General features: G+C 51.6%; 1 protein-coding gene across 1 annotated transcript; it reads left to right on the forward strand.

Annotated features, from left to right (window-relative positions):
* Positions 1-5,212: 5,212 nt before the first annotated feature.
* STX4 (syntaxin 4) lies at positions 5,213-10,761 on the forward strand. The gene is made up of 11 exons (XM_010996132.3): positions 5,213-5,529; positions 5,718-5,819; positions 5,932-6,031; positions 6,167-6,241; positions 6,990-7,060; positions 8,560-8,668; positions 8,741-8,817; positions 9,053-9,190; positions 10,115-10,225; positions 10,315-10,413; positions 10,508-10,761. The coding sequence occupies exons 1-10, from the start codon at positions 5,500-5,502 to the stop codon at positions 10,393-10,395; spliced, it is 894 nt and encodes a 297-aa protein (XP_010994434.1). The 5' UTR covers positions 5,213-5,499; the 3' UTR covers positions 10,396-10,413; positions 10,508-10,761.
* The last annotated feature ends 1,826 nt before the right edge of the window (positions 10,762-12,587 follow it).

A 12,587-nucleotide genomic window follows, 5' to 3' on the forward strand; every position in this document is an offset into this window, starting at 1 on the left:
CGTATCACACCTGCTGTGCTTAGGAACAAAAGAATGAATACCCATTTGACCAATTCATCCATTAACCGGAATTTCTTGAGGCCCTACTCTTTGTGAAAGGACTACATTCTGTGGCTAGAGACACAGTGGAGAGCACAGCAAAGAGCAGCCTGTCCCCATGGAGCCAGTTACCTAATTTCTCTAAGCCCTAGTTTCCAAATCTGAAAAATGGGCTATAATATGCACCCCTCAGGCACAGCAGGAGATTTACCGTGAAAACAAGCATGAAAGCCATTTGTGAACTTGAAAATCTCAATTCAAGCAGATGTGAAAGAGCACTGTTATTCTGGTGTGTGCCCCTTCCTGTTCCTCCATCCCTCAAATCCACTTTTCAGGTTATATTCATTAGGCCCCTGGAATTTGGTCACACATCCCTCTCCTCACTATTTCCACTGCCTGTTCAAATCATCCTGAACCCTTAAAATGAATATAATGTTAATAACACTACGACTAATAGTGAGAGTCATAACTAATTCTTGCAGAGTGTTTATCCTGTGTCAAGCTCTGTTTTAAACGTGTTAATTCATTTAATCTTCACAACAACCATGTGGGGTTACTGTTATTATTACCTCTGTTTACTTATCAGGAAACCAAAGTGAAGAGTTTAAGTAACATACTGAAGACAGGAGCTGGGATTCAATCCAGGCCGAAACCCTGGATTACTGAAACATTCTCCTGGTCAACCGGTATGTGCCTCCCAGGGAGCTCATTCTAGCCTTTCTCTCCATCAAAACCAGAGTCAGCATCCATTTCTTCACTCTTTGCAGCCCTTATGGATTTGTGAGTCTCTTTGACTAACAGAATATGGTGGAAGTAATGTTGTGCAACTTCTGAGCAGGGCCTCATGAGATCTTGCGGCTTCTACTCTCACCCTCTTGGAACCCTGAGGCCACTATGCTATGAAGAAACCCAGGAGAGAGTGGCGCAGGCATCGTCCCAGCCAACTGGGCCATCAGAGATGAGGTCCTGGCGGGGGAGGGTATAGCTCACTTGGGAGAGCTCATGCTAGCATGCACAAGGCTCTGGGTTACAATTCTCAGTTCCTTCTCTAAAAATAAATAAATGAATAAGCCTAGTTTCCTCCCCCTTCAAAAAATAAATAAAAAATAAATTAATAAAAAAAAAAAAAGAAATACGGTCCCAGACATGTACGTATGAGAGAGGCCCTCATGGGCCATCCAACTCCAGCCACAGTGCCAGCTGACCGCGTCAACTGAGTAACCTAAGGTAAGACCAGCAGCAAAACCACCCAGCGATCCTTAGAATCTGGAGAAACAATAAATCCTTGTTGTTTTATGCCGGTGAGTATTGGGGTGGTTTCTCATGAAGGAGGAGCGAACCGATTTACCTTTCAGACAGCTTTTCAGAAGTGGGATTCCTGCGTCCAGAATTTTGATAAATATTATCTGGGTTGTATCACTTTGCAACCCCCTCAACAATGAGTGAAAATTCCGGTTTCCCCTCAGTTTGGCCAAAAGAGTGTTTTGTCAGACATATGAATTTTGCTAATGCAGTAAATAATGATACTTCAGTATTATCTTTTCATTTCTCGAATTATGTGCAAAGATGAACACCTGCACATGTGTTTAAGCCCTTATTGTCTTTTTTTGTGATCTGTCTATCATGTTCTTGGTCCATTTTTTAATTGAACCCTTGGTCTTACTTATCAATATGTGGGAGCTATCTAAACAACAGGGAGATTAGCCCTTTGCGTATGATAAGAATGGCAAATATTTTTTCCCCAGTTTGATGTCTTTTGATTTTGCTTTGATTTTTTTTCTGTCATGAAGAATTTTTTCATGTAGAGCGGAGTCTGGAGCTTCACTTTCTGGGATCAAATCCTAGCTCTCATATTCATTAGTGTATAACTCTGGGCAAGTTACTCAACGTCTCTGCCTCAGTTTCCTCCTCTATGAAAGGAGGACAATAATGTTAACTATCTCGTAGAACCGATACCAGGATGAAATAAGTAAATAGTTACAAAGTCCTTATATTGGTGCCTGGCACATAGTAAATGCTAGGTAACTATTAAGATAAAAAGAAATCATTTCATTCCCTCATGAATATTTATTGACCAGCGACTATGTGCCAGGCACTGGTGTAGGTACTGGGGACACAGCAGGGAATAATGCAGATGAAAATCCCTGTCCTCATGGAGCTTACATTCTAGTAGGGTGAGGAGGAGGGGTGAAGACAGACAATACATGAAATGAATAAGCAACATATATATTGTGGCAGATCCAAGAGGAGACTTGAGAGATGGGCAGGAGTTGGTAAGGCCCCTGGCCTAGGGTCTGGGACACAGGGGGCTCAGGAGATGGGAAAAGGAAGGAAGACCCTGGATGAGCAGTAGCATGGAATCCCTGACAGAGACACTGGAGCTGCTGACATCCTCAGAGTGACAATCATTATCATCACCGTCATGTAACAGCAGCAAACACTTATAGAGCACTTGTTCAGTTCCACACTGTTCTTTTCACTTTACACACATCATCACATTGAATCCTTAAGGCAACCCCCTGAGATTGGTACTGTTACTGTTACCAGTTTTCAAATGAGGAAACTGAGGCATAGAGAAGGTTAAGTAACTTGCCTTACGGGCTTATACAGCTCGTGAATGAGCTGGGATTCCCAACCAGGTCATCTGGTTCCAGTGTGGGTAGGATGGACCTGCAGATGGAGAGGACAGGACAAACTGACAAGTGTCATGATCAAGTAGGGTCTAACCTTCACCCAGACTGAAAGGAAAATACCCCTCCCCCAACAGCCACACATCTAAGGCTCAATACACTTAATGCACACTTCGAGGCTACTCAGAGGGCCTGAGAGGAGTAAAAACAGACCATGAAACAGAGATTAAGGCTCAGCTCTGGAAAGTTCTATCCCCAGAGCCATTCTCCTGAGATGGCCTCTGCTCCCCTTCTCCTCCGTGAGGCTTTGAGCCCAGCCTGCTATGACCTTAAGTTACCATCCTGAAGCCCTGTGATTCCACCCAGAGACCACAAATAAAATGATGAATATCATAATTCTTGGAAATTTAACAAAGGCATCAACAAATCCAGATCATAGCTGGAACCAAGAAGGCAGATCATCAAAAGGCTAAGAAATGGAGAGAGGAAGATGGGACTGGTGGGTCCAGAGAAACCTGGAACCCACATAGTAAAGGCCTGCAGAGGAGCGTACCCTTAACAGTTTACAAGACCCTTTCATAACCTCACCTGATATTGCTCAGTTCTTACCTTAGGCAAAACAGAAATTACCAGACCAAGTGGTCCAGTGGCGAAACTAAGTCCCAGAGAGGAACAATGAATTATTCACACACAGGGCTAGGAGTCAGATGTCCAAAAGCCTTTCCACTCTACCACTAAGGGATACAGAGAGACTAGAGATGGAGACAGAGACAGAGAAAGAAAGGAGGTGGGGCAGGGAGGCAGAGGCTGAAATGGAAGACCCAAGAGCAGAGAAATTCTTCCTCATGATCTCTAGGGGACCCCCAAGGGCAGAGCTGGGCCTCCTGAGCCCTTCATTTAACCCCCTCATCTTCACTCCTTCTCTGGCTACTTGGAGCAGCACCAGCTTCTCTCCTTCATTCCCAGCCCCAGGCAGCTGGAGACTAAAGGGAAGAGGAGAAGGATCAAAGCCCCTCACACAGAGTTAGACAGCACTTGACAGTTTCCAACCTCATTATCATTGAACTTTAGAGCAGGGAATACCCATAAAGGCTATCTCTCCACCCTTCTACTGCCACCCACTGTAGAGATGGGAGATCAAGGCCCAGAGACAAGAAGTGACTTTCCAGAAGTCCACAGCAACTCAGTCACAGAAATCTAGGCTTCCTTAACAGGACATACTAGAGAGAGGTCCTTCCTTCCCTTGCTTGACCTTCATATAAGCTCCCTGGCCAGAGTTCTGGGGTCCAGGAGACCTAATATTCATTCCGGCTATGCTGAAACTCACTGAGTAGCCTTGGGGCCTCCTCCTATAGAATGTAGGTTCCAAAAGTCTAAGGCATTTTCGTCTCGATGTATCTCCGGCTCCTGGAACAGTGTCTGGCCCATAGTAAGTGCCCAATAAATATCCACTGAATGGAATGAACATCTAGAGGGTCAGGGTTACGGAGTGTCACCGTGAGCGCCTGAAGCTTAAATTAAGAGAAGACTAGGGAATGATAAGCTTCATCTTCAGAAAAAAGGCTAAAATTCTGTCCACAAGTATTTACTGCGGGCCCAGTCTGTGCTGGGTACTGAACTAGGTGCTGGGGATTCGGGTGAGAACCACACAAGTCATGCCCTCACCTCAAGAGCTCACAGGCCACTATAATGTGGAAGTTTTGGGTGGACTCCAGAGGGTAGACCTGGTGCAAGTTGGGGCAGAGGGCAGGGTGTAGGTGACTTGCTGCTCAGTATAACAGACTCTTTTCCAGCCTGAGCTGCCCTGAAATGGTCTCACTGCTCAGAAGGTAGTGAGTGCGGCGGGACTGCAGTGCTCAAACCGGTGCCAGCCGCCCACCTGTCAGAAGCTGTGCCAGGAGTATGCGGGAGAAACTTTTGCCTCGGGTGAGGTCACTTCCCACCCCCAGATTCTCTGCCTACAAAACCCTGCAACACTCTGACGCTGGATCTTATTATTTTCTGAGTTTCAAGGTCTCATGATGTTCACAACCCCAAATCCTAAGGCGTCAGTCTGCCCACACCTCTAGACCCGAAAGAAATAAAGCCGAATTCAGCCAGGGTCCTACCACCTACTGCCTCAAAAGGTCTCTGGGGATACTCAGTGCCCTCTCCTCGCCCCGTGGGGGCTGAAGGTGGGTAACGCGGGCGGCGGGGTGCCGAGGACACTGGGGAGATAGGTGTTCCAGAGCCAGAGTTGACAGAGCCGAGACACGTGACACTCAAAGTGTCACGTTCTATGGTCGGAGACGCTGGTACCCGGCTGGTCACGTGACGCGGGGGGGGGTGCACTATGGGGTGATGTGAGATGTGGGGCCTCTCAGACTACGTACCAATGACGCATTCCCACCCCTTTTGGCAACCAGATTTCCGTTGGAAGATGCGATAGTTCCGGCAAAGGGGGCGGGTTCTCACGTCCTGGCAATTTCGCTTCCGTTCAGGGCACTGTGGCTTCCGACCTCCGCCTTTCCTTCGAGAGGGGAAGAGACGCGATCCCATGCGCATGCTCCAGTCATCCCAGAGGGGGCGGGGCCGAGGCTACGGGAGCGGGAGGGGGGAAAGAAAAGGGAATTCCAACCTGTGGAAACTTGGGGGTCCCCGAGGTCGGCTCCTTCCCCTTGACTGTGAATGGTGCCAGGGACAGAGCCTCTGGTGGCTGGTTGGGGGCTTTGGGGTCCGCAAGGTGAGGGTGGAGGGGAGTGTCAGGGTGTGAGTGGGGTACGGGAGTTCCAAACTTAAAATCTTGAGGCCCTCCCGGCTCCGGCGCCGGGGAGAGGGAGCTGGGGCCGCCATGCGGGACAGGACCCGCGAACTGAGGCAGGTGAGAAGTCGGCGCAGCAGGGTTGGGGACGGGCGGATGGGGTGGGGTCTGGCTAGAATGCAGGACTCCTGGTGTTCGGGGCAGGGAGGGGTAGCTGTGGGCTAGTAAGGAAAGACCCGGAAGCCCGTGAGTCCTGCGGGGCGAGAGCGACAGCAAGGAAGTGATGCCAGTGACCCCGACCCTGGCAGGGGGATGACAGCTCGGACGATGAGGACAAGGAGCGCGTCGCGCTGGTGGTACACCCGGGCACGGCACGACTGGGGAGCCCGGACGATGAGTTCTTCCAGAAGGTAAGAGGCTGGGGTCTCGGCCTGGATTCACGAGGGGCCTGGAGGACTCAAGAAGCAGTGCGGTCTGGAGTACCCCTATACCTCCTTCTGCCCTTTCGGTCATTACCCCCAGGTCCGGACAATTCGGCAGACTATTGTCAAGCTGGAGAATAAAGTCCGAGAGTTGGAGAAGCAGCAAGTCACCATCCTGGCCACGCCCCTTCCCGAGGAGAGTGAGTGGAAACCCGGTGCAGAACGCATGCTTAGCCAGAGGGATTGTGGGGATTGTAGTTCCACGCAGATGGTGGCCAGGGAGATTTGTTGAGGTACAGGCTGCTGTTTGGGAAACTTGGCTTTCTCTTGTTCAGGCATGAAGCAGGACCTGCAGAACCTGCGCGACGAGATCAAACAGCTGGGGAGGGACATCCGCGCGCAGCTAAAGGGTAAGCTCTTAGGACCTCAGATACTTTCCTCTGGTCCTGCCCAGCTCCTGGTATATCTGGGAAGTGTATGGCCCAGAGAGGCCAGTGATATATATCCAGGTCACACAATAGGCCTACATCTAGAATCTGCATCTTCTGGTTTCCAATCCTAATTTCTTTCCACATATGCCTGCCTCTCAGGCTCCCCTATTTATAGTGAAACCATTTACATTTGACCCTTGACCAATGTGGAGGTTAGAGTTGCCAACTCCCCTGCCCTAGTCATGATCTGCATATAACTGTATAGTCCGTGCTCCAAGTCCCAGGTTCTGTGTGGATAGTTTCAACCAGCCATGCATTGTGTAGTACTGAGTATGCATTTATTTTTTTAAAATCCAGGTATAAGTGGACCCATGCAGTTCAAACCCATGTTGTCAAGGATCAGCTGTACTCCTACAATTCTTGCTGCCCAGTGTGCATTCTTTGGGTAGGCAGATGGAGGTTTTGTTAGGAGGCCTCTGCATACTTGTGGGAATTCTCTGATGTATTTATTGCAAAGAAAAATATACTTTCTCCTTTCAGAGGCTCAGAATTAGTCATTTTATGATAAATTATACTTCCAAAAAAATCCTATGGAGATAAGCAATTCTCTGTTGTATGGCTAGGTGGCTGGGGTATGAATGTGGCCCTGTGTGTTAGTCCCCAGATGAATTTCAGAAGCCACAGGTCTAACCCTTTCCTCCACCAATACCTTTGTGTCTTCCCACAGCCATAGAGCCCCAGAAGGAGGAAGCTGATGAGAATTATAACTCGGTCAACACAAGAATGAGAAAAACCCAGGTGGGTTTGTCATTCCCAGAACCAGAACATTTCAGCAAGTGTTTTATAGATCATTAGATGGCAGACGTAAGAATGAAGGCCCTTAGAGATCAAGTCCAACCTGATTTTTCAAATGGGGAAACTGAGGCTCAGAGAGAAAAAGGACTCACCCAAGGTCAAGAAACCAGGTCTCCTGACTTCCAATCCATGATAACACCCTGCCTTCTCCTCCATTCAGTGAGACATTGCTGAGTCTCCTGACATGATCTGGCCTTGGCTGTAGGTGATACACATTCTAGAAGCCAAGATGGGGAGTTAAACTTGAACAGATGACAAAGACATTACTCAGGTAGGACTTGGTAGCTAATGGCTCTGCCCAGGGAAGAAGAGGGAGCAGTCAAATGACTGGGAGGTTCCCTGCCCATGTGACAGGGACATCCTCTGCCCCAGGGGAAGAATTCAAGAAGTCAGGAAGAGGAACTTCCCTGGTGGGGGAGGTCACTGAATCAACATCTTAGTAAGAAGATTTGAGATGCCTCCTTTGGGTGCCCAGTGAGGAGGAGTGGTTTGGAGTTCTTGGAGATGAGAGTTGGAGTAGGTAGGCTCAGAGCTCAGCAAAGACCCCAGATTGAAGATGGAGCATTTCAAGCATCTGAAAGAGTGCAGCAGAAGCCAGGAGAGCAGATGTGTCTCTGAGGAAGGAACTCCAAGTAATGAGCATGTTTTAGACACCAGGGGAATGGACAAGTTGTGAGTGTGTTTCAGGAGCTTGTGATGGTCATTGGTGTGAGAGGCCGAGGACCCAGGTAGACCTGTAAAATCTGGGCAATTGGCTGACCTCCAAGCATACTGGCACACCTCTGTCTAAGCAGTGAGGCTGGTGTTCAGCAAGCATTCAACAAATATTTATTGAGGACTAACTGTGTGCCAGACCCTTTTCTAGATGTTTGGGATACAACCATGAACCAAAGATCCGTATCCCCATGGAGCTTACATTCCAGTGGGGAGAGACAATCACCATAATAAATAAGTAAATTACTTTAGAACATAGTATTCATTAAGGGAAAAGAGCAGAAGAGGAATTGAGAACACTGGGCGATGGCAGGTTGCAGTTTCAATAAGGTGGGGAAAACTTCATTCAGAAGGTGACATCACAACAAAGACTTAAAGGCCTTTGTGGGGCTTGAGCCTTCAAGGCTGAGGGAGCGGTGAGTGCAGAGGCCTGAGGTGGGGTGTGCTTTGTTCAGAAAAGAGTAAGGAGCCCACTCTGTAGGGAAGAAATGATTGGGAAGATTAAGATCAGAGGGAAAGTGGGGAGGATGGGTCCTGTAGGGCCTTGTAGGCCCTGGTAGGGGCCTCAGCTTTTACTTTGAGAGACTGGGGGAGCTTTTCAAGGTGGTTAAGGCAGCAGGAACCTAAAACAGCTTATGCTCTGTGCTCACTGTACCCATGGGGATGCTGAGGCCCAGACCGGGCAGGGATCCTCCCAGGGTTGCCCAGCCTCTATTCTCCATCCTTAGCACGGGGTCCTGTCCCAGCAATTCGTGGAGCTCATCAACAAGTGCAACTCAATGCAGTCCGAATACCGGGAGAAGAATGTGGAGCGGATTCGGAGGCAGCTGAAGATCAGTGAGTCATGGCACCCGGCCCACAGGGTCAGGTGATCTGACCCAGCTCTGAACCTGGCCTTTTCCTTCACAGCAAATGCTGGAATGGTGTCGGATGAGGAGCTGGAGCAGATGCTGGACAGCGGGCAGAGTGAGGTGTTTGTGTCCAATGTGAGTAGCCGCATCCAGCCTCCCTCTGCCGGGCCTCCCGTCCTCTGAGTCCTGGCCCCTTTTTGATGGAGGGAATCCTGAGGCCCATCAGGGAGCGAATTAGCATGCCTGGACTCACTCTTCAGGGCCCTGGCCCAGTTCTAGGTCTGAGGGCTACCCTGAAGCTCAACAGGAACTTCTGAACCTGCTGCTGGCTTCCCTGTGACCTGTTCCTCCACTCCTGTCCACTCTCCAGATACTGAAGGACACGCAGGTGACTCGACAGGCCCTCAATGAGATCTCGGCCCGGCACAGTGAGATCCAGCAGCTTGAACGCAGTATCCGTGAACTTCATGAGATTTTCACTTTTCTGGCTACTGAGGTGGAGATGCAGGTGGGCACTGTGAGCAGCTGGCCGGGCTTGATCCGGCCCCTCGATGTGAGACTATGTGCAGTCAGAACCCCAGTCGTGGCTGTCAGCCCCCTTCCACCCTCTCTGAGGCTTTCATTCCCCTCCAGACTGGGCCATGCCTCCAGGTCGGCCCTTACTTCCTTCCTTAGCTGTGCCCCCAACTGCAACCTCTTCAGCAGCTGCCCAGATGGCTGCTCCTCTATACGTTGCGCCCCACCTCCCCAACTTGAGCCCACCCCAGGAATGACCCAAACCCTGGCTCCTCCTCCACAAACAGAATCTACTCTTATACCTCTAAGAGCTCCAGAGTTGCCCCCAGAGGGCATGCCTCCTGAATTCTGCAGAAGGTTGGGGTGGGAGGTGGTGTTCCTCCCCTGGCCCTGGTTGTATAAGGGGAGCTTCTAGCCCTGTTCTGGAGGACTGACCCCCCAGGGCTGTAGCCAGTGCCCTGTTGCAGCTGGGAGTTGTGGGGAAGAGAGTTCTTTCAGTAGGAGTACCAGGACCTGAAGGCTGGCAGTGCCAGGAGGAGGCAGGGATAGGGAGGGCTTCACAGCAGCTGGGAGACAGGCTGAATTCAGACAGATTCATGAGGGGATGGAAGTTCACCCTCTGTGAAAAAGTATGAGCCATTTAAGGTACTCAGCTCCCAGCCAGCACTGCAAGTAGAGGTTGTAGTGGGCAGGGGAGCAGGGCAGAGGGAGCGCATGGCACAGGGGGCCTGGAAGCCACCTTCTGGAGTGTGAACTTTGGTCAGATGTAGTTCTGCCTCCATGTCTTTGTTAGTGTAGTGTTTTCTGCCAGGAACGTCCATTAGTCATTTGGGGCTGGGGTGGGCAGACAGAGTTGCTGCTGGGCCCACCACCCCCGTCATTCCTACCCGCCTGAACCACCCCCTTTTCTGAGTAGGGGGAGATGATCAACCGAATTGAGAAGAACATTCTGAGCTCAGCAGACTATGTGGAACGTGGGCAGGAACATGTCAAGGTGGCCCTGGAGAACCAGAAGAAGGCGAGGAAGGTGAGCCTCCCCCACCCATTCCCCGCACTGGGTGGCCCACCCTCCCTCCTCTCCTGAGTTTCCCTGACCCACCCCCTCCTCTCCCACAGAAGAAAATCTTTATTGCCATCTGTTTGTCCGTCACTGTCCTCATTCTGGTGGTCATCATTAGCGTCTCCACGTTGGTTTGATAGCATCGCATATTCTAGGTGAGATATTGTGGGCCTGCCCCCTGGCTTGCCCTGTCCCTGACCCCAGCCTTTCCTCCCCCCTCAAACCGTCTTCTCCCTCCTTCCCTTTCAGGCACTGACAGCACCAGGGACCCAGGGTCTGCCTTCTCTCCCAGCAGCTGGGGGTGGGCAGGACAGAGCCTCCAGCCAGACCCCTCCCTCACACTGGCCCTGGGCAGAAGGGCAGACGGTTCTTCTGGGGTTGGCAGCCACCCATCCATGAGGGCTTCCCCCATCAGGCCACAATGCCTGGGGACGGGCCTGCAGTGTCCTGTTTGGCTGGGACATGTGGTTTTGTAAGAAATTAAAAAACAAAAAGAACTTGGAGATTTTCCTTTGCATTTGTGTTCCTGAAAAGGCCGGTCCAGGGTCTCCAGGTATCCAGCATCCCCACCTCCTGGCCACCCTTAGGGACAGGCCCTGCCCAGGCAGGCTCAGATCAGACTGTCCTAGGTGCTGTGACCACACCAGACTGGCACTGCCCTACTACCCTCCCATAAAACCGGTAGGGCCAAGAGGGGGTATCGTCCACATCTGGCTCTGTACTGTCCCTGGGGAAAGAGCAGTGAGGCTGGGCCAGGCCAGGCTGGGGCACAGGTGAGATGTGTGTGTGTGTGTGGAGGGGGGCATCCATGGGCACTTCTGAGGCCAAGAAGAAGAGGCACTGTGAAAAAGTAATTGAGGCTGTTACTTTGGATACAGTAGACAAGGAAGGGCCTGTCTCAAAGGGGGTGATATTTGAGTGGAATGGTAAATGAGGAGGGGCCAATTGTGGGAAGAATCGGGGAAGAGGTGGCCAGGCAGATGGTTCAGCAGGCCAGGCCCTGTGCCCAGAAAAAGGCATTGCCTTTTATGTGACAGTTCAGGTTAGAGAGCCAGCCACACTGCATCAGCACACCTGGTTTCTCAGGGGTCATGTGGCTGAAGAGGGTAGAGGCGGCAGAGGAGCCTGCCCCCGGTTTCTGTGACTCACCTGAGCTCCAGGCCCCGCCTCTAAACTTCTAGGAGTTCCAAGTCCCATGCCTAGTTTCTGGGGCTGGATGTGACGCCTGTCCCCAGACATTTGGTTTCAGGGGTAAGCTGGCTCCTGGCTCCGAAGCCTGGTGGGAGTGGGGCGGCACCTGACCCCGACCAAGATCTCGGGGCCAGGTTCCAGCCGCCCCGTTCCACCCCACTTTCGATCCCACAGGTCGCCGCTGCTGCTCCTGGCTGCCCAGGCCGTCTGGCCGCAGTACCGTTTGCTTCGGCCGCCGGGTGTGGGGTACACATTTGGGTGCCGGGGTGATGCGAAGAGGAAGGGTTGGACGCCTTTTCGTTGGTTCAGTCTCGGACCCGGCCCCTGGACCCGGGTTAGGGGAGGGGCTGGAGGGCGGGATTGGGCCGCAGTGATGCGCGACCCCGCCTGTTTCCGCCTCCAGTAGCAGCTGCGCGCCTTCCTGCAGCGCCCCCCTGTGGCCATGGAGTGGCGGTTGCCCCGTGCCTGCGCCAGGTCCGAAGGAATGGGGCGTGACTGAGGGAGCGGCCCGGTCGCAACTTGGAAAACGATTGGCCAGGGGACCTAACTGTTGCTCCTGAAGAGCATTGGGATTGGTTTGTAGGCCATCCTGAAGCAGTGAGCTCCTTGTATTAAACGGCAATTAGACTGATGTGGGCGGGCCTCAGAGCGATTCCGCAGTCGCACCCAAAAGCGATTGGGTCACAGAGTGCAAAGCGCTTTGATCAAAACTCCAAGAGGCGGAATGCTGCGGGCCTGCGGGAGACTGGCAGGGGTAGGGAGTCAGGACTTAAGGCGAGAAGGCGTGGCGGGTCCCGCTCCCTCCCTAGCTGCTTGAACTTGAACTGCACAAGTCTGGGAGGGGTACCCACGCCTTCATACTGTTTAAGATTCTGTATCCTGTGTACAGATGAAATTCTAGACGTTTTCAGGAAGGAGCCCCTAATTCTCAGCACTGTGCAGTCTGGATGTCCTTCCTACGGGAAACTGCGGAGTCGGATGGATCCTGCCCCAGTGGAAGATTGATTTGGACACAGCCTCTGGAGCCCGATTCTCCATCTCTTCCCCTGCGTCCTGTTTCTTCAGAGGAATCCTGCCCTGTGGGTCCCTCTTGTCCACTCCCTCATCTTTCTGCCTTCAGAACCGAACTGCACAACCC

Source organism: Camelus dromedarius, chromosome 24, assembly GCF_036321535.1.
Source record: "Camelus dromedarius isolate mCamDro1 chromosome 24, mCamDro1.pat, whole genome shotgun sequence".
NCBI classification, from domain to species: Eukaryota; Metazoa; Chordata; class Mammalia; order Artiodactyla; family Camelidae; genus Camelus; species Camelus dromedarius.

Coding starts and splice junctions, on each gene's coding strand:
- STX4 (XM_010996132.3), top strand. CDS start 5,500: ATGCGGGACAGGACCCGCGAACTGAGGCAG. Junction 6,242..6,989: donor CATCCGCGCGCAGCTAAAGG/GTAAGCTCTTAG, acceptor GTCTTCCCACAG/CCATAGAGCCCCAGAAGGAG. Junction 8,669..8,740: donor TCGGAGGCAGCTGAAGATCA/GTGAGTCATGGC, acceptor TTTCCTTCACAG/CAAATGCTGGAATGGTGTCG.